Source organism: Streptopelia decaocto (assembly GCF_964273445.1).
Source record: "Streptopelia decaocto genome assembly, chromosome: 3".
NCBI classification, from domain to species: Eukaryota; Metazoa; Chordata; class Aves; order Columbiformes; family Columbidae; genus Streptopelia; species Streptopelia decaocto.
Window position 1 is genome coordinate 114962614 of NC_138656.1, and position 21966 is coordinate 114984579.

The 21966-nt window shown below is 40.3% G+C and overlaps 1 protein-coding gene across 1 annotated transcript in view; it reads left to right on the plus strand.

The window, feature by feature from the left end:
• The window catches only part of CLIC5 (chloride intracellular channel 5), a 61026-nt gene that overhangs the window by 20691 nt on the left and 18369 nt on the right, over positions 1-21966 (plus strand). The window contains exons 2-4 of the mRNA XM_082048774.1: positions 5714-5823; positions 6150-6275; positions 7619-7725. Coding sequence (XP_081904900.1) covers positions 5714-5823; positions 6150-6275; positions 7619-7725 — 343 coding nt within the window. The remainder of the gene's footprint in view (positions 1-5713; positions 5824-6149; positions 6276-7618; positions 7726-21966) is intronic.

A 21966-nucleotide genomic window follows, 5' to 3' on the forward strand; every position in this document is an offset into this window, starting at 1 on the left:
AACAGCAGCTCCTTGGAGATCCTCAGCCCTCCTGGCATGCTGCTCCGCCAGTTTGAACCGAGTGTAACAAGCCGGTTCCCTTAAAATTGGCTGGCTTAAGCTTATATGCATCTATAATATATGTCTGTATGTACGCCAGACTTGGACAACATTTTGGCTGGCTTTTGGGGAGCTGGCTAAAGAATTTCACCACTTCCTTTTTCATTTTGTTACTACTCTGACAGTCTTTCTAGCAAATGCTCTATTTTTATTTGACGTATATGCACATGGTCCATTTCCATGTGTGTGTGCCTAGGAATATATTCCTGCTCTATCTTGCCCTCCCTCGGAAGGCTGCTGCAAAGAGTTTCTCCTTGCAAAGGGAAATCTCGGATGAAGTTAAAATGCTGCACAGCGAATTTATTACTGTTGTTATAGGCCCCCATTCAGGAAAGTACTTAAGTATGTGCTTAAGTATGGGCTTTCAAGTCCCGTTGAAATTGTCAGGACTTAAGAACACGCTTAAAGTTAAGCATATACTTCCTCTGAACTGGGATGTATTTCAGCACATGCTTAAATGCTTTCCTGAAGCGGAGCCATGGTCAACATCAGTGTCCTGCGATACACGGGACTTGTGCTACAAGATTTACTTCTTACTTGAGACCTACCAGCGCTGCTCCATGAATATACACTTCACTTCACTTCCCTCTCCGTTGGTGGCACTCCAAACAGCTTACTGGCTTTTACATTTGGATGAGAAGTTTTGAAAGCAAAGAGACAAGAAACTGGGAAAAAATGATCCTTACGAAAGCAATACCTTGGCATGTCTGATCGCATGTTGCAGCCAATGATTTTTCCCCACAATGGAGATTTGTGCTATTGTGTGTGTGGTATAATTACTAAGACAGATTTTTTTTTTTTTTAATGGCACAATAAATAGGATATTTCTTGGCTTGATCTGCATTTTGAATAGGATTTTCACTTCCCCTTTGGGTTCTGAGGGTAAAGAGAGTAAGTGTCAAATGCAGGCGTTTTCCCAATCTTAAACCAGGGAGGGTGTAACCATGTGTAATGTGAGTCTAGATTTTGATTGTAGGGATGATGAAATCAAATCCCTCTTTAATCCTCACTGGAAACATTGAGGTGAATTAGCCTGCCTGATTTTGCTAACTTATTACAACGCTTTTGAAAAAGACATTTCTTGTAGTGTCATCAAAAATATCGCCCTAGTTTACCACCGAGTCCAAGAGAGCACTGGGCCATTGTGAGGAATGCCTCCATGCAATGAAAAATGAAAAGAGAAAGAAAATAAATAAAAACATATATATTATTTTCCTGGAAATAAGTGCTTTCCAATATGCAATTCTTTCCAGTGCTGCTAGATGCTTAGTCATTATTAATGACGGTAAATTTCTTTAAAGCTGCTATATTTTGGGAATAACTGGAAATGAGACTTGGCTTTTTTTGCCCCCTTAAGGTTAGTTAAAATAATATACAGTTGTCTGTGTGCATTGCAGTCACTGTGCATGTACCAGCTGGAGTATTTTTGGAATAAATGAGGAAATTTATTCCTGTTATTGCACTTATAGCAAAGTAGTAGCTCGAACTTGAGAGGAGCTCCCTGTTCGCATCATTCAGTTGTGCTCTGCAGTGATTGGAGGCTCTTCATACTACTGATACTTTACAAAAATATTTGGCATAAGCTCATAAAATCACGGAGACATCTTTTTCTCCCCACCCTGAAACCCTCTTAATTTTGTTCCTTGGTGATGGGTCAGTACGTCCCCCAATGTGCACACAAATATCTTTAAGGTTCAATTAATTAATTAAAAATAGCTGAAGTATTTAAGGAGGAGCACCTTATAAATAATAAAGGAGAACCTCTTGCTCATTGTTGTCCTTACCCAGGCAGATGCAAGCAGCTGCTATGATGGTGGGCTTTCCTGAACTGATTATACTCAGTTCCATGCAGGACCTTGAATGAATGGGTGTGAAGTACCTGAACAGCTGGAAGTTAAGCAGAAAAGCATCTTTTTTTAGTAGGTAAACTCATAAAAATAAGCATGTGTGAAGCAATGGGAGCAGAAAGTGGTGTTTCCAAGATGGAGCAAAATAATTTTCTAGAAATTCTACCTCTGCAAGCTCCAGGCTTTTCTATTGCTGGGGTCCACATTAATCCCACCTAAATTCAGATACTCATCAGATTCAGTCACAGTGAAAGCTGGCAGATTGGATATGCACTTTGAAACCCCTATTTCCTTGATCCTACTGCCCACAAAGCCTCATGTCTATCCCTAGTTGCAATCATTAAATCAGAAAAATCCAGTGTTACTGGCAGAGAGAGTGCATACATCATCCATTTGCTCCTTTTTATAAGTGGTTGATCAATTTTGCTGTGCTTCAGGGAAGCTTTTGTGCTCATTTGTGAATAACAGCAGGGATAAATGGTGTTTCTCCAGCTTGTCAATTATTTGTTCTGTTCTTTCCATCCGCTGTTTGAGTTCTTGATCTTGACGAAGGTATTGTTTAATTCCTTCATTTCTGAGCCCTTAACCTTGGACAGATACATAATAGGCATGTATTTAGGCACTCACAGGGTGCTTTAAGCAAACTGTTTTTCTTTGAATCTAAAAGTGACTAAGCCTGGGAAGTTCTCTGTTCTTCCTCATCTCCTCCTGGTAGTTAACAGACTTCACAAGGGATCTTGAGACATTCTGATCAGCCTTTGAAGTTATTACCTACTAAGGTTTTGCTCTTTCTGAGTGCTGAATGCTGAATTACTGACTGTTGTGAGAAGCAATGAGGAAGGATTCATAAAACTGACAGAGCTTGACTTATAATTTCTGCAGAAAAATAGGTGGGTAAATTGTGTTGCTGGGGAGATTTTGATTCTGCTCCCTCCTCTGTCACCACTTTGCCTTCTGATTTGTGGCAGCGTTTTCAGTTGTGCCAGTCACATGAGATCAAGACCCATGAGTCAGACTCCACCCAAATCATGAGCCTGGCTTCCAGATCCAGGAGCTTTGAACAGAGATCATACCCGACTTCTTTCTTTAGTTTATCTTTCATTTCTGGAATTTCCTCTGTCTTTTACCAGTGTGTCTCTAGCAATTAATGTTTCCCACTCTTTTGGAAGTGTTGGGAAGTTATTTTGACCATCTGGGGCTGTTGGAGGCCTCATTTGACCTTCACAATTAATTTTATTTTTGATGTCTAAATTAATCTTATTTATTCCAGACTCTGCATCTTTCTCTTGTCCCAAATGACTGCTTCATCCCTTAACCTCACACGACCCCTCATTTCTGTGTCTTTGTTGCCATTCATCTGCTTTGTTCCCCCAGTAATCATCTCTGGTCTTGAGAGAGGTTTTCACCATTGCCTTGCAGGATGGAGAATGTGTAAAAAGATGCAGATCGGAGTGACCCTTAACCTTTGTATGAGAATCTATAATTAAAGAGACCGGGGAAATGGTTTCCCTGAGTGTCTTTCCTGAAAAAGGTGAAACTGGTACTTGCGGCACAAGAAGAGGATGGTGAAGAAGGCAGGAGATTGTCTCCATGCAGGATGGAGACCTGCAGGAGAGCTGGAACTTTGCATGTTGTTGTGAGATAAGAGCCCTCTGCTCACAAGGTATTTATAGGACTTGGCAAACCAGGGATTTGCAGTCACTTTGAAGGGATTCAGGTGAACAGTGAATCAGATTCAATGGATTTATAAGCCAAAGTAAATCCAGGAAAACTAAGATGATAATCAGCCCTTCTGTCTGCAAGCTTTTGCCCTCTAATTCAGTCATCAATCTGCTTTTCTTTGAATTTTAGGTTTGTAATATATAGTTTGCAGACTCCATTAGCCAGCTCTTTTATGAAAGGTGTGGTTATGATTGAGATGGTGAAAATACCAAGGGAAAATTTGCTGTCCTACCACTGTTTTCTCCTATAGCATTTGCTTCTTTTTAGGAAGGGTAAGAAGTTAAAAGTTCTTGGCAATGGTTTAATAAGCCAAAGCTAAAACAACAAATATGACTTTGCAGGAATTACGGCATGTGATGCAGTGGTGCCTCGTATTCCCATGGTAAAATTGTCATTGGTTTGCCATGAAATTTGCAGAACAGACCTAACTATTTAATAAAATTTTGCAAAACCTGGATGCTCACAGGTCATGCAGATGGTAAAATGCATCTTCTCTTGCTCCTTCTTGTGCCATACTGTTCTTTCACCCACACTGTTTGCTGGTTCTTGCATATGCCATGTGGCAGGAATATTGCAGATGCATGATTTCAGGTAAAAGTGCAGCCAAACTGTCCCCCCATATCCAAATGCTTCTAGAGTCCGAGTGCTTGAAACCAAATCTGAACCCAGAAAAAACTCTTTACATAGCCCTAAACTTTATGATGGACTGTCTCCAATATTTGAATTCTTACTCTCTCCATATTTTGGTTGATGGAGAATCTGGAATTTGTTTTTAAACCCAGAATCATCAAAGGCTGAGTTCAAGACACAAGCAAGATTTGTGACGCCTACCAGAAAATCTTTCAGCTAAACATTTCACAAGCAAGGCCTGAATGTGTAGCAACTGGACACATCTCAAAATGTTCCTAGTTGTGCTATGAATATCTCATATAATTTCAATAATTAGAAGTGATTCCTTCTTTAAGACAGAGAAATGCTACCTCATGGCTTGAATATTAATAAGATAAAATTTATGAGAGAAACAGAGTAATATAATATTTTCTCCAAAGGAAAAGGGCATGTGTTTGTTTAGCTCTTTCATCAGCCGTCTTCAAGCACACACAGTGTGCATAAAATACAGTTATGCAACCCATGTGGGTCAACAACGGAAGGTTGGTTGCTTCACCAGGATTATAAGAATCTTTTAAACACAATGGTACCACAAATTAAAATGGAAATCTATCAAAACCATTATCGTCCTGAAAGCTTTGGCCACAAGCATAATTATTGTAGAAGGATGTTGTCCTTGGATGCAGCTTTGGCTCGGTTAGCTAGTGTTATTTGTATCCCTCCATGGCTCAAAGTCAGAATTTACATGGCTAAGGACCATAAATTTTTAGAGAAAAAAACAGGCTGTTTCCTCCATGCTAACACTAGCAGTTTTCTATTGGTTTGCAGTGGGTTGTAAGCAACTCATTAGGTACTAGAGATAGGAACAGCCTGAATGTGGTGGCTGAAATCTGCCTTGAACTTTGGAAGGATTCAGATGGAGATTTCCGTCTGGATTTGGTTGTTTTTGTCTGAGTCTCTTGCTTTACTGGATGTGAACAAGAATGAGTGACTGTGCAATGTGCTTGGGTTTAAATCTAGACCTGAAATTCCACATTTTGGATAGTAAAACAGTGAAGCAGCTCTTGAGCTGCAGTCCACAGACTTAAATAGAGCAGAAAACCTGTCCTGAATTTTATAGCAGGCAGTCCTGGAGGGATCAGAGTAATTGAAAGAATATAGGGTCTGTTAGATGTTGCTCGCCATCAGCAAGGGACACATCTCCTTTACCCAGAGCTGCCCTCAGGAGAGGCACCAAGTTGCTTTCTCAAGCTCCTGACGAAGGTTGAATCCTGGACTAACTCCATTTTTGTGTTGATAATAAATTCTATTAAATAACAGGCACTATTGGTTATTTTTGAACTGGCTGTTTTTCTTTCCACATCCAATTGTTCACCCTGAGGGAAGTAAGTGACTAACGTGTCTGAAATCTATTTTCTTCTCTCCCCATCCCTCAGGCTGGTATCGATGGAGAGAGCATTGGGAACTGCCCATTCTCCCAGCGACTCTTCATGATCCTGTGGCTCAAAGGAGTTGTGTTCAACGTCACCACTGTTGACCTAAAAAGGTAAAGATTGTTCAGTTTGATTGAAAATAGTGATATGATCCAGTGTTTTCCCTACAGAAAGGCCCCACCAAGTTCAATCAGGTTTCTGTCTAGCCTAGAGAGTCAGTGGTGCACAACAAAATAGTTGGGATTCAGATTTGGGCTTCTTTAATTTTTTCACTTGTGGAATGTTTTGATATTAAACAGTGTGCTTGAGGTAGTTTCAAAGTCTTCTAACCACGAACTACATTAAAAAAAAAGGACAAACTGATTTTGTAGGAACTATAAATATCCGTGCAACTACCTGAACATAAAGGTTAGTGATTTCCTGACTTCTCTCTCTGCAGAAAACCAGCTGACCTACACAATCTGGCTCCTGGGACCCACCCACCTTTCTTGACCTTTAATGGAGAAGTCAAGACAGATGTTAACAAGATTGAGGAATTCTTGGAAGAGACTCTCGCACCTCCAAAGTAAGAACTTGGGATTTTTTCGGTCAATATTCCATTTCCGAGGAATGAAAGATGTCCTAAGAGGAGTTCCTAAAAAGCACTCCTTCCTACAATCTTTACTTACAGGAGTAATATTTATTTATGAAATTTGCTGGCTTCAGTGAGATGACTTCCATGTGTGAAGGTTACTTGTATGACTAATAACTGCAGAATGTTTTCTCTGTACACATTTCATGATGTCCTTGTATGCAGAATTAAGGAGACCAATACTAGAAAAATTGTGTAGGGGTCTGGTGTCCACATTTTACAAAGCTAAAAATAACTTGGAATAGATGCCAAGAATTGCCACGCAAAATGTCTGTGCCAGGAAAAGCATTTTACAGCACAAAACTGGAAGTTTCCGAGCTGTATGGTGTATTAGAAAGGTTGGAAGGGGAACTGATTAAAGAGTATGAGAGGCTCCAGAGGCAGAAAAGTGCTAATTATTGTAGTAAAGAAATGACAAAAGCCCATGACTGGAAGTTATACCCAAACTAATTTGGATTAGAAAAAAGATACAGATATTTTTTCAGTATGGATGATTAACCCTTGGAACTAGCTACCAAGGAAAGGCTTGGATTCACCAGATATGCCTTAGTTAGTCAAACATTTTGGCCTTAATACAAGGATAATGGGAAAAAAAATGTTGGCTTGTGTTTTGTTTTGGACTTTAAAATCTATGAATCAATGAAAATTGGCTCAGTTCCTTATGGAGTCTTTTACCTCCAACTGAATCAGCCAGTCCTGAGGCAAGAGATCAGATATTTAAACTTTGTAAACTCTGGTCCAAGACCACAGAAATCAGTAGGAGTCGTCAGTTTGTGTTGGTCTTTCAAATCAATATATTCCTTTGCACCAGATGTCTATAAAAACAATTCAGAGACTGAAAACTTTATGTTCCTTCACCTGGGTAATACTAACATGCCTTGCTATTACATCCTGGAGTACATTTTCAGTGTAGAGAATTAGACACGACTGCCATTCATAATAGAGAGAGCTGCCTGCCAGACTGCCCTGCACCTTTCTGGAAATTTATGGTTCCTTCTGATTAAAGGCCACTGTATCTTGGATTGCGATCACATAAAGCACCAGCGCAATTACCTTTGTCATGAAACCATCCTTGTGTAACTATCCAAACGCCTGCCTTGACAGACACAGGTATTATTAAGAGGGACTTGCCAAGCTGTTGTTTTGAGTTAAATGACAACCTTAATTGCAGTTCCTTATACAGGGCTTTTTTCTTTCTTCTTGTAAATTGTATTTCTAATCATCACTATGTTGCTGGTAACAAGATGTTACTCTCTGTGCTGCTTTGCCCTTTTCAGGTACCCAAAGCTGGCTGCTAAGCACCGGGAATCAAACACTGCTGGAATCGATATCTTCTCCAAATTTTCTGCATACATCAAAAATACCAAACAGCAGGATAATGCTGGTGAGTAGGATCATTACCAAACGTGCCGGGGAGTTTGTGTACTTGGAATTGAAATAACTTGCCGTTCTCCCATCATTTTGTTGTAAACTCTGTTCAAATGGCATCAGATACTGTTGCTGATCAACTTGAGATGGTGGATTCGGTGGCCTCAATTCACATGTCCAAAGCCAATCCAGACTACATTTATACTTGTAAATAAAGCAGACTACAGAGCATTCAGTAGCCCCTTTACCAATTGCCATGACGTGGCTCCTGGCCATACAGCCCTCACCAGAACAATATCCCACACTGCTTAGTGGAAGTGACTGGTGGCCTGTGCTACCTCCTCTATTCAGGCACTAGTTAGAGGAGTGTGAATTGACTGGACCCAAACCCATGCTAGTACTTAAAAATTAGCAGTGAATGACTGGGTGGGGGCAACCCATGCCCTGACCCTTCACAATTCATTAGGTGTGGCCATCAGACTCTTGACCCACTTATCTCATGATTACATTATGCTCTAATTTGTTCATATAAACTGAGTTATATCAAGATATTCAATGTAATTAACCAAAAGAAGTGGCTTTAAGAAATGTAATTGCACTCTGTAAACTGCAGAATTTCCCGCACATGTTTTGTGTCAAAAGAAATACCCCTTCCCCAAAGCTGGAAGCCAGGCGTATTTACATGCATCCTACACTGACTTTGTAATGAAACTGCTTTTCTTCTCCACATTCCTTTCCCCTCAGAGAGGCAAGACTTCAGCTAGTCTAAGCGCCTGTTGCTCCATGAAATCTAATGGATTTACACTGCCTTATCCCTCGAGAGGATCTGGTAGAATATTTGCAGTCACTCACTGATGTACATCTTACATTACTAGTTTCACAGACAGACACTTAAGGCATGTTAAACACCACACGCTTATATGATATCATTCAGAGAAGACTAGATCATTTCAGGTTTCAGCTCTGCCACAGATTTCATCTTGGTGATTATGTTTCATTGCCTGGGGCTGACCCATGAGATGAAAATGGGTAAATGATGATTTATGTCAGATAGCAATCTGCTCTGTAATACTTTTGCGTTGTTAACAGGAGGAAATAATTATAGTGCTTCACTTCTCAAGGATGTTAAGAAGTTATTTTTTTTGTCTGATGCTAATGGGATGCTCATCTAACCTCTGTAGGAAGTTGTAAAAGGAAGATAAATTAAGAGTTAGACTAAATAGATGTTAGAGTGAAAAATAAAACATCTTGGCCATTTACAAGGAATTTTTACGGTCTGCTCCACAACTGTAAATCTTAAATTCAGCAGTGCTGCCCCTTGCGCTGTAAAACCATAGGTGTATGTCCACATGCATAATCCCAATGTGTTGCTTCTCAGTGACTCTGCAGTATGCAAATCCCCAGACTCATAAGGGATGGAAGATCCATCCAGTAATAAAAGGCTGTCCTGGAGGTGTCTGCAGCTGGCTATAGCCAGAGATGGAATTCAAGGTGGGATACCTGCTACTGTGAGACAAGGAATCGAACCCTGCAATGCGCTCATGACCAGGTTTCTCCATTTTTACTAGCTGCTGCGTGATTAATGAGAGCTTTCCTTGGTCCTGCCTAGCAAACTCTTGCTTTAGATACTCTTGAAATTAAAAGGAAAATACTTCTCAATGGCAGCTGAGCACACCAAGGTTACAGAGAAAAGAGGTGTTAAGCTGCAGGAGGGAAACAAGTTTTGTTCCCTGCAAACATCCTGGCTCCGTTTCCTTAGTTGATTCATGCTCCTGTGATATCCAGACATGTTGCAATCTCCCAACATACTCAGCTTTCCTCTTTGAAGTAGAGAAAAGCTTTTAGCTTAATTTTTTACAGCTGGAGTGCTGCAATGCAAGGAGAATAAAGCAGAGATGAGCAGAGTACCTACATGTTCTTTCAATCAGGAATAAAGTACCTGAGGACCTCAGAGTCCTTGGGACTGTCAGGGCAGACTTATACCGAGGGAGAAGTAGAGCTCAATTTCAGCAAATCGACTTCCAGTTTTGAAGGGTTAAGCAAGAATAGCTTCTCCCTTACCCCAGGGACACTGTACTCACTTTCCTATCCTGTTCATCTAAACTACAGCAGTTATTCTGCAGGTTGATTTGGATGGCATATAATGAGTTAATATGAAGTTAGTTGCGATAGATCACTTGAGCAGTGGAAAAACTGTGTAGAAAAAGGAAAGGACAGCCCCACTGTATACATATTTCCTACTGAACTTACTTCTTTTTTGATTGGTACTTTTAAAAATTGCAATATCAATCAAAAAGGGACTGGTGCTCTGGCCCTGATCCCATACATGTCATTTTGCACCAGGTTCTGATGTTTTATCTTTCCTGTATAACAGCAGGAGTAGTTGTATATAATTCTGTAATTATAAAAGGCATTTTATAAACATAAAATGTAATTACGTAGGAGAATGTCCTTTCCCTTATTTCCATATGAGCAGGCGAGGTCCAAAAAGAAGAGAGATCAGCTGCTTGTGGATGTCTTAAATGATTCCTATGCACCTCAGCTCTCAGATAAAGGTAACACATGTCTCATAGTCATACTCTATATCGGCTCCTAGCTGCAGCTGACCCAAGTGCTTGGGTTAATCTGGAAAGCCATACCAGTGACACCAGTTTCACATGATCAAAATACACAAATAGAAGGCTTGTTAATAAATCAAAAATAGAATGGAGAATCCAGACCAGTATATAAAAACTAATTTTAATTTCCTTTTCGTTGTGAATAGGGGAGTGCTGAATACCAAGTAAGCTAAACCACCAAACATCAAGTTGTTTAAATTATGTTCTATTAACTTGGGGTGAGGGAGGTTAATTCATTAATGCGTGGGATACCAGTCTGGGAATTTGTAGCATCAGCCTATCTCTGGCTGCGAGAATGTGGATTAGGTGCAATTATATATGATCATTCTTTGTAGCATACTGGTTTGGCAGAGAGCGTGTGGTCTGTGTAACATGAGCTCTCACTGTGGCTATTATATCTTCATGGAAAAGTGGCGTGAAGTGGCTGGGATAACTAATGAGATTTATGCAGTATGAGGATGCTGGATGTGAGAATTAATGAGAACCTAATGCACGCTGAAGATAAGCCCGAGCTGGTGTTCCTCCCAGGAGGGTTTACAGTCAGGGTCATGCAACAATTTCAGACTTCAAGTGATGCCATCACTTCGCTATATCATTGCAAGATTTGCTATCCTGTGAGAGTCAATGAGAAGACACTGAAAACCGAATCTGTAGCTTTTAAGTAGCTAAATGATTATTTATTTTTCTGTCGGTGCAAAAGTTACTGAAGAAAACAAGATATATAATTTCCTGGTTTAGTGTGTGTCTGAATTCTTGCATGTAAATGAATAGACACAATGATATGAATGTCTGTTTGTTTCTAAGATTGTGATACCCTCTGCTGGCAAATATGTGAATATATAAAGCAAGCAGCTTTACAATCAGGGCTGAAACATCCCCTCAGCAAAATAGGCTTCTTTGTATCAAGACTGTTTCTTCTTAAAATGCAACATTGTCAAAAAAGAAGTGTTTCATAGTAACCTATCAATTTTGAAAAAAATTTCATGGAAAAATTGTTTGTTTTGTTTTGTTTTGTTTTGTTTTTTTTTCTGTATGAGTTAAAATCACTTTGATTTAACATTACAGAGAAAAATAGTGTTTTTATTTTTCTGGATAAGTGCAGTACTTCATTAGCCACATTATGTTTTATGCCTGGCATAGGAGCAGGTGATAACCTTCTTCTGGAAGTATGTATGGCAATATGTTATTGATCGTGATTCATTTACTTACCGAAGGTATTTGGCAGCCAGGCTGCCCTGATTTAATAGTTCCCTGAATTTCTGATGCTTTTTTTCCATCTTTGTTTTCCTAACTTTTCTGTCTTATAATATAAAAATGTTGAAAGGTTTGGAACGGGCTGGCGAGGGCTGTAAGCCCAGAAGCAAACATGCTCATGCCATATCAAAGTCCCACCACTTTTAAGCTTCTTGAAAGGGAAGGAATTGATTCCAGATTCTCAGGATGTGGCAAGCTGTGTTTAAAGAAAGTGTGTGCATTTATTATTTCAAGTCAGTTCAATTACAACGGGCTTGATTCCTTCCACCCCCCATGCCACTCGATAATTTTATCACAGGCTTCTCTGAAGGAGCCATCTCTTAATCGCAGGATTAGATCTGTGCCTCTGTTTGATGGCACAACTGGGTTATTCAGTCCTGCAGCCATTGCCACCAGGCTTCACTGCTGGTACTTGGGATGGCAAGTCCTCATTCACACAAGAACAGGAATCCTTGGGCGAGTTGAGTTTGTTCAGCCTGGAGAAGAGGAGACTGAAGGGAGAGCTCATGGCGGCCACAGCTTCCTCACAAGGGGAGGAGGAGGGACAGGTGCTGAGCTCTTCTCTTTAGTGACCAACAACTGAACCCGAGGGAATGGCAGGAAGATGTGCCAGGGGAGGTTCAGGTTGGACATGAGGAAAAGGTTCTTCACCCAGAGGGTGCTGGACACTGGAACAGGCTCCCCAGGGAGGTGTCACGGCCCCAAGCCTGACAGTGTTCAAGAAGAGACTGGACAACGTCCTCAGACACACGGTGTGAACTGTGGGGTTGTCCTGTGCAGGGACAGGAGTTGGACTTGATGATCGTTGTGGATTCCTTACGACTCAGGACATTCTATAAGTGGCAGTAGTCTTTAAAATTGTTTCCTGGATGCTCTTGCTCAGGTTTTCATGGTCAATTTGAGAGGTTTTAGTTGCTTAGTGATTGTTTAATATCTAGAAGGAGATATTGTCTAAACAAAGGAAAGTAAACTAAAATCTTCTGAGTTTACTTTGGCTCCTTTGGTTCATGCTGAGCCAGTCACTGAAGCTCTGTACAGTAACTAGCGTAGTGACAATTTATGTATTCATTGGAGGAGGATGAAATTTAATTAATTGGAATGCTGTGTACATATTTTGTATCCTGTTTATTATTTTTTCTTGCAAGACTGTATACTGCAAAGCAAGGTGACAACCAATAGTAACCACCCATTAACTGTCCCACCTAAAATTGTAGGTTCTTTGGTTCATAGAATGAGCCCTTTGATTTCATTTATGAGTTTAAAAAGTTGTTCTTGAATTGAGTTCTTAGGGGGCACCCGCTCCAGTGTGGGTGGCCGCATTCATTAGTGGTATGGGAGGATATTTCACTGTATGGCTCTTCAGAAGGCGCTGAGCCGGGAGACCACCAACGTGATTTCATGCAGAGGAATTTCCAGCCGTCTGACCAGAGGACTCCACTTGTCTGGTTTGGATTTACATCAAGAAGCCAAAAATAAAAGCGCATTTAAATCATTAACTTACATGTGATTAAATGCTGTTCACCTCTTTCAGTAGCTACATCACACTTTGTGGTTAAGTGTGTGAGGTGGGAAATGCCTCTCTTCATGCGCTGCATGTGTATGTATACAGTAGATATGCACTGACACGTATAGGACTGGGATTGAAACTGGCCTACACCAGTTTTAAGGCACCTTTGACTTTGTGGAGTTCCTTGTGCTGAGAAGAGAGTCAAATCCATAGTATCAGGACATCACCAGGCTGGATGATATGCTCTGATCCTTACTAGAAGCCATCGCACACCTCATTAAATAAGCAGAAAATGAGTTCACTTCAACACCTTATGTAGAATATTTGCAGTAATAACAGCTCGGTGGTGCAGACCCTTTGTGTCACACATGCTGACGTATGTAGCCAGGATAGGAGCTTTTTGATGTTTTAGGTCAGCTTGTGTCACCCTGACAAGCCTGGTCTGGTCAGGTTGGTGCAGGAGAGCAAACATCTGTCCCCAGATCATCTCCATGCTTGGTATGGAAAGGGCTGGAGGTCACTTCTCTTCCTTTCAGCCTGGCTTCTCACATCCAAAGGGGTCAGATTGTAACTATAAACGTGACACAACTTGTCCTGAGTCTTTGATCCTTCTGGACTACTCTGTACCTAAAGGCTTCATCCTGTGCTCGGCCAAAGCTCCTTTTGACTTTAATGGAGCGAGTTTTAAATGCTGTTTGGCTGTCCTTGAATCTATGGGGAGTTTTCTGCGACAGGGATCTTGGATCAGGCTCTAATTCAAGACCAACAGCAATACTTTATGCTTTTTACATAGATTTTCAAAGTGCCATATAAATATACAGGTATATATATATGCATGTGTGTGGGTGATGTCTGTGTATCAACTTGCCATTCAATTTTTCCTTCTTCCTCTTTATTTGCACAATTTCCCTTTACTGCTACAAAACCCCACACCTGTCCAAGGCCCAGCATGAGCCACAATTTGCCCTGTCCTCTGACAATATTTAATTTTCTCTGTCACGCAACCAGGAAGGACTAGAAATAGCTTTTAAAATTGTTTTAACAAAAAGGACTTGCTTCGTGATGGAACATATCGGGATGACAGATCTTTAACTTTGGCATTTTGAAGTACAAAAAAGCTATTTCAGAACATTTTAAAGAAGTTTTTATGGCTCCCTCTGAGCTGAGCTGAGTACTGTTGGGCTCGCGGTAGCTAAAGTGCCTGGCAGCTTTACAAAACCAGCCCTAATATAAAAAATACCCAGTCTTTAAAACACATGTAAAATAGCTTTTCTGCAACATTTGTGGCACATAAAGTACCAAATACATCTTGGTGAGTGTGATATAAAGCTTTTATTGCCATTCATTTGGGATGACCCATATAACTCACTCATGATATGTTAATAAAACTGTTCGCCACTCTGTCTCTTTATAAAAACACACATATGAAGACCACTAAAACAGTGGTGATAGCTGTGTGCTAACTTGTTAAGTAGAGCCACAAGTTGCATTTATCATCCGCCCTAAATTGCTTTATCTGCTTTCTGCCCAGCAATCAAAGACTGATTCTAGAATACTAAGAAACAGCAGTTTGCAAAGTAAGTTTGCTTGAGAAATAACTTTATGAAACGTCTTCTCAAAATCATGATGGCTGGAGGCCCAGAGCCATTAATATTCTGTCTGGTACCAGTGACAGCTTGAAGGACCAATATCTTTTGACCTGCCAAAACTAAGAACTGAAATTTTATGCCCTTGGAAGGAAGAGGTTTTCAGTTTTCTGAAATTATAAGAAACCATCATCTTAACCTTGGAAATATGTACCTTACTAGGGACTGTTTCTGAACTTCCCTATCGTTTAGGGTTTTTTCCTTCTCCTAAGACCTTGCTAATTAAAATACGAAGATTTCCTGATAGACATGTGAAAAATATTACGTAAAAGCAACAGAAAACTAAAACTCTGTGTAAGTTCAAATGCGATCAGACTGCAAGCCCTCTGAGGCAGGGACTTGGTATACCTGAATAGCAGAGTTAGATGCAGCCATTCAGGGAACAGTAAATATTTACAATTAATGTACCAGCAGACATAGTTTTCTGACACATCTGTGATGAAGTAACTTTGAAATCATAGCACTCCACAGGGAGCGAGAGAAAAAAATGAAATAATTTATCTATATAGATAGGTTCAAGACAGAGAATATGCAAAATCCTGAAAAACAATTGACAATATATACTGCAGTCAATGAAGTTAATGATATGCTCAGATTAAGGCATGTCCTTAAGCTTTTGCTGAATCAGGGCCTATACGCACAGGCCAGGCCTAGACTAAAATACTTGCAATGGGAACAGTAGTTGGCAGATGCTCTTCTTTAAGAGGGAATTTATTTCCCCCGTGTGTTTGAATATTCCTCCAAGTGCTGCTGGCTTTACTGGGATGCTTTGTTCTGTTTCCCAGCCGAGCTCCCATGCTCGCACACAGGAGCAGTAGCACAGCTGGAAGTGGATTAGAGCAATCTGGCGGCAGCAGTCCTGGGAGGAATTAAGCGCCTTGCTGCTGGAATGGGAGGCCTAAATTACATTATTATTTAGAACTGAGTTTTAACTTCATTGCTCTATGGTTTTGCGCTGGTGGGTAACTCTCCTCATTGCAATGTATTTGGTGCATCTTAAGTATGTTCCCCACAGCAAGGACTTAGATGAAGTTACAACCTTGCTCAGCAAAGTGTCCAAATCTTATATAAGCAAATGTCCAGATTTAAGCACCTAATTGGTCTTATTTTCCCAGGAGGATTGTTCACAGGCTTATATTAATATTTAGCAATTGTAGAGCAAGCTATCACATGATAGAGAACCCAGTGACTGGCTCCTGGAAGCCAGTTTGCAAAACTCTTGGTGACTTCAAAGGGAGAAGCATTGGCCCAGAATCTGTTTTTCCCAAAACATATTTTTTGTTTTATGCATACAAATGTTCTTCATAAAATAACAGAAAAGAGAAGAATGAGACATAACTGAAAATCAGTATTGCTAATTTTCTTTATTAGATCCAATCTTAAATGGCTGACCTTTAGCTTGAAAACAGTGCTGGGAATAAGGTGACTAAATGGCAACTGGAGACATGATTATTTACTAAATATCCTGATTCTTCTGATTGCAGGAAAAAAAATCAGCATTTAATGGAGTTTGAGGCTAGAAGGATCTTTGGGTTATTTACTATGATCTCCTGCAAATCACATCCCAGACAGTTTTGCCCTTTGAGCAAACATTTTATTATTTCGGCCTTTAGACTATAAGTTATTTTGCATCAGAGCAGAGAACAGAAGAAACTGAAGGGTTTTTAATACACAATGCCCTTGTAAAGAATGGGGTGCAATTTACTGGACGATCGATGCCCAGCTGATGGCAATAGCTGGTCCATATTCTGCACTGCAGAAGAAAGTGAATCATAGTGATTCAGCCAGTCAAAGCTGAAAAACAAGTATTCCTGGACCTTTAACCTGGAATCAGGATGGCTCTGAACATGTGAGGAAGGCATCTGCTCAGCAAGACTTTCTGCACCACTCCAAGGAATTGGTGCAACCATTCCCCTTTCTAGCAGAGAATGACCTAAACGACAAGGATAAGCCCCGTAACACATCTAATTAATTGCATAGTGGGAGAAAAGATACCGTGATCTTTGCAAGCATCTTAAGTCTTAAAGTATGAGATTTAATTACAGTCATTGTCTTAATGATGAGTAGCAAATTCTCTGATGTTGATGGTGGTACAGTCAACCTACCTTGGGCCTTGTTCCAAGACCTGGAAGATGATATTAGGGATTTTAAAGTGCCATGAGACTCTGTCCCTCTCCAGCCCAGTTTTTCCCATTTCCGCCAGAACTGGATGAAAGCCTGCCTTTTCTTGGTCTCATTATTAACGCCTAAAGAAGTAAGTCCACCTCTCCTCTCTCCCTGTTTCATCCTTAAACAGTTCATTGCTTTGGCAATGTGAAAAGTGAATTTATCCAGCTTTCAACCATTTCACACTTGCGTCTGCAGGGCTGAAGAGCTCCCTCACACTTCCCAGATATTTTGTCCATGACTGAGGATCTGTACCCGTTGGCCTCTCAGCCTTCTCTCCAATAAACTGAACAAATAGACTCTTCGAATCTGACATTTTGAGCCTTGTTTCCAGTCCTTGAGCACCCCATTATTATTCTTGTTTGACCTCTTTCTTGAATTTTCAAAATCCTTTTTTTAACTGAGGACATCAGAGCTGGGAAAAATGTTCTTAATACTTGTCACAACAGTGCAGTTGCAACAGAGGGAATATGACCTCCCTAGTAGTACTTGAAAATTTTTTACACCTCCAGACATAATTATAATTCTTTTTGCTTCTGCTCCTTTCAGAGAGCCTAAGTGGAGGCATAATCGTGATGATCTCTAAGTCATTTCATGGGGCTTGAAACAAAAATCTCAAAAGCAGAGAAACAATGGAAAAGAATTAAGATGTGAGTCATTTGTAAATCTCATCGTCTCATGTTTTTTTTGTGTCTGAGTAACAAGTTTTGAACACAAAGGCAGAAAATACTGGAAACATCGAGACAAAACTGTTTGAGACTGAGATTTTCTAAGTGGACTGAAGAGTTTCGGAACTCAATAAGCTTTAAAACTTCATCCTCAGGTGCTGCTGGTAGGCATTGCTGTGTTTCCCTCTCCCATGTCTTCGGTCTGCTGCTGCTGAAGTGAAATAATTTAGCTGTAAACTGTGGAGTGCAATTCGGATTATCCTGGTGTAAACAAAAGCAGATTTTATTCCTCTACATGCCCAGGATTGAAATAAATTTATATTAAAGATGCAAGTGCCAACAGCCTGTAAAACAATCTTCTTTGCTTCAATATTAGAACACAAGGGGTCCCCACAGCACTGTCACTAAAGCCTAGTTGCACTCCCTACCAGAAGCTAACTTCACTCTTATTTTAACGCAGAAACACATACTTTTCCTTTGTTAGTCCCAGAATCATCTTGTTTGCTCTTCGCTAGTAAAACAAAACTTTATACTCTGAGTAAACACACAGCATCTTAAATATTCAGATACCAAGGTGGTAATCTCATACTATAAATAAGTGATACTATAATCTGCAGGGCTCGATGGTGTGGGGTTTTTTTGCCTTTTCAGTTTCCTCATTCAAATCAGCTGCTGCTTATCTGCAGTTGGTTTAGGGACACCTGTGCAAGACTAGCTTTGCAGAGGTCAGGTTTAGGCACTTGGGGACACACTCTAGAAATGATGCCTGTCACCGACGTGCTGCTACAGAGTTACGATGATTTGTGAAATGCAAGTTAGGTGCTGTTCTTCCTGGGCAACTTGTAGGCCAGTAGTTTTACATTCACTTTCTTCCTGACCTCAGGGTCTCTTGGGCTCCTATGAGACCTGGAAGTGAATCCTTCTTTTGGTGTCATTCTAACACCTGGGTTTTCTTAAAAACCAGTATCTGAAGGTGCTCCAGCTGCATTCTTCATTATAACATTACAAGTATTACATTTATTAGTTGCCCACCACTCTAAAACTGTATAAGGGAAGGCACAAACCTGAGTTTTTAGTCTAAAACTATAAACTAGTCCAAACAAATTTCCTAGATGCATGGAAAATACGTGCTTAAGTGTCTTTTTAAAGACATTATTGATTCGCCTGTTTCACTGGGTTTAATTTGGGAGTACAACAGACGGTATCACAAAAATAGGGTGATGACTCTTTTTAGTTACATTTACAGTTTCTCTCCTTCAACTTGAAACATACGTCCACAGCTCGTGCACTATTATTTTTATCAATGTAAAGTTTGTGACTGAAGAGTGCTATTATCCTTATTTTGTATATAGGAAGTTGGAAGACAGAGAATTTAAATTATTTGTATAAGGTCATGTAGAAAAGCTTGAGAAGACACTCAGGTCTCCTAACTCCAGATAACCTCTTAAGCCTTGGATCACTGAGCTCTGGCTTAGGACGTGGTACCTGGGGAATCAAGGTCTCAGTCTCTCTGAGAGACTTATGTTCTGTGGAGCTTTTGAGACAAGTCTGTCAAAATACCTCAGACTTTTGGGATGAAGCTCTAATCAATCAACCAGTGTCATCAAGGGTTTGTAGATGGATTGGGAAAGGAAGAGGGATGATAAGGGAGGGATTAGCTCACTTAACTCTGTCTAAAATTATACATCAGTCTTTCGATAATCCCAGCTTCTTTTGTGTTCAGTGGAGATGGACATAAATGCAAATATATTTAGGACATAAATACAAATGTATTTATGTCTAAAGGACAGTTTTATTTATCTTAAAATATGGATCTAAAGCTGGGAGAACTTCTTGCCTGTCTTGCATTTCTGTCATTAAAGGAGACTTGGACAACTAGGTTAGTCTAGTTACCTAACACTTAGGTGGCTAAAGTTAGACAAGGTGAATCTTATCCATAAGTAAATCAGTAGATTTTTGATGAGTCTGGGTTCCTAAGGTTGCTTTGCGTATCTAATGTCTGTTTTTCAGCTCCGTGTTCCTCTGAGTCCTGGTTGAAGTGCTGCTGGCATTTACTACCTCTGTTTCTCTCACTAGACATACACAGAATGTATGTGGCAACATATATAGAAAATATGTACCTATCTATGCTTGGTTTAGTCCAGGTCTGAAAGGCAGATTATGACCAAAGTTGTGTGGCTGTTTGCATGTCTACAGCTGTGTCTGTGTGACTTGTCCCACTCCTGGTCTCTGCTCTGACTGATCTGGAGGATGAATATGAACCCCTGTCCCCGAAGAGAAACCCCAAGCCAGGAAAATAGAATGGAGGAATGAGAGATACTATTTTTTTTTTATCTTCTGGGTGCACAACTAGGTATTTGTTGATGCATCAAGTGAGTAGAAACAGACAGATCACAACTTTTCAGCATAGTTGCATGGGAATTTACCTTGATTGTGGGAATATGCTCAAGTCTCAATTCCAGTGAATACTGAATTATTTATCTGGAGTGGAACATCTTTAATAGGAGAGGTGACTCATCCCAGAAACTCCCTTCGGCCCAAAGTTAGGCATCCAAATGCTTTGGATGCATGGGAGCATACAACCTCCATCCTTCTCCTCTGCATTTCCAATGGTTTAGTGACTGCCCACTCATTTGCCTCTCGATATAGACGCTGACCAGAGCTGGGGATTTTACAAGGCAGAAACATGCCTGGCAAGGATGCTGCAATGCACAAATTGGCAATGTGTTTGCCCTTTGGGGAGTGAGCCCTAATATTTAAGCACCTTTGAAAAAAAAAAAAAAAAAAGAGGTATTATCCTACATCACTTTGGTGAACTGTGAAATTGGATTCAAAGAGTAGGATTCATCTCACCTAAATTCACCTCCCTGAAAGTTAGGTGTCTAGTCTGAGCTAGTCCTTTAGGCTTCGCCTGTAATTCACACAGTGAGAAGGGCATGTGTGAGGTGAATCACACCACATTTAAATCAGGCAGTTGGAAGGAACTGTCCTCTGGAGATCATAGAATCATAGAATACAATCATAGAATCATTCCAGTTGGAAGAGACCCTCAGGATCATTGAGTCCAATCATAACCTAACCTACCTCTAGCACTAAACCATGTCCTTAAGAACCTCGTCTAAATGCCTTTTAAACCCCTTCGGGATGGTGACTCCACCACTTCCCTGGGCAGCCTGTTCCAATGCCCAACAATCCTTTCCATGAAGAATATTTTCCTAATATCCAATCTAAACCTCCCCTGGCACATTTGAAGCCATTTCCTCTTGTCCTATCACTTGTTACCTGGGAGAAGAGACAATTGCTACAACCTCCTTCCAGGCAGTTGTAGGCAGCGATAAGGTCTCCCCTCAGCCTCCTTTTCTCCAGGCTGAACAGCCACAGGTCCCTCAACAGATGCTCAGTATCTCTGAGCCGAGAGAGAACCTCCATAACCACCTTGGACAAGGTACCTGACTCTGAAATGGCTGAACAGAAGAAATCAAGGCAGGGCTCAAATCTCAAGGATTATACTGAAATCATAGTGGGGAAGATAAATTGTTTGAGATGTAATACAGTGGCACGCATATTGCAGTCATAGCTCCTCCATGTGAGAAGGATTAATCTACACAGATTAAATTTACAATACTCTGTTGAGCCTCCCTGAAAAGAAATGAGCAGGACGGAGAAAAAAGAGAGTGAAAATATGAATCCTTGGTCTTTAATCAGACTCAGAGTAGTAGAATGATGTTATTTTCTTACCTTAAATTGCTGTTTCTTAGCTGGTTTCTCTCTCCTGCCAGAAAACAGTATTGGGTCTCACATAATATCAAACTCTGTGAATCTGGAAGTGATCAGGAAAGGTGGTTTGTTTTTTTAAAGGAAAAATAAATCTCAGATTGTTTGTGTGAGACGGTGAATATTTATGTACTGTTCCCCCTTTTCCCTCATTGCCTGTTTCACCAAGTTCATTTGCGTGTGTTACAGGATAAATCTTACTGGAGGGCCGTGGAAGAAAGCAGTAAAAAGGAAAAGCATCAATCAGTAATCCAGGGTAGCAGCAGGAATCACTGTTCTTTTTTGTACATGGGTCATTGTTTGTTGAACCTGCCTGGGCTTGACAATTAAGAAACTTGCAGTTCTGCTGAGGTCAGTCTCAGGTGGTTTCAGATGATGGCTACAAAAGCCATTATGTTACTGGGCTTTGATGATTTTGAAGCCTTGTTGTCACCGTGTTTTCAGTAGTATTCCCTATGAAAAAGGGCACATATACTTTACTGTGGCTTGGAGAAAATATTTTATGACAAAATGAGAACTGACATGTCAATTTTGAAGATTACTAACATTTGAAAGTGATGTGAAAATAATTAAATGTCTGGGCATGACTTACTTAACCAGCCATCCTAAAACATGGCTTTCTTT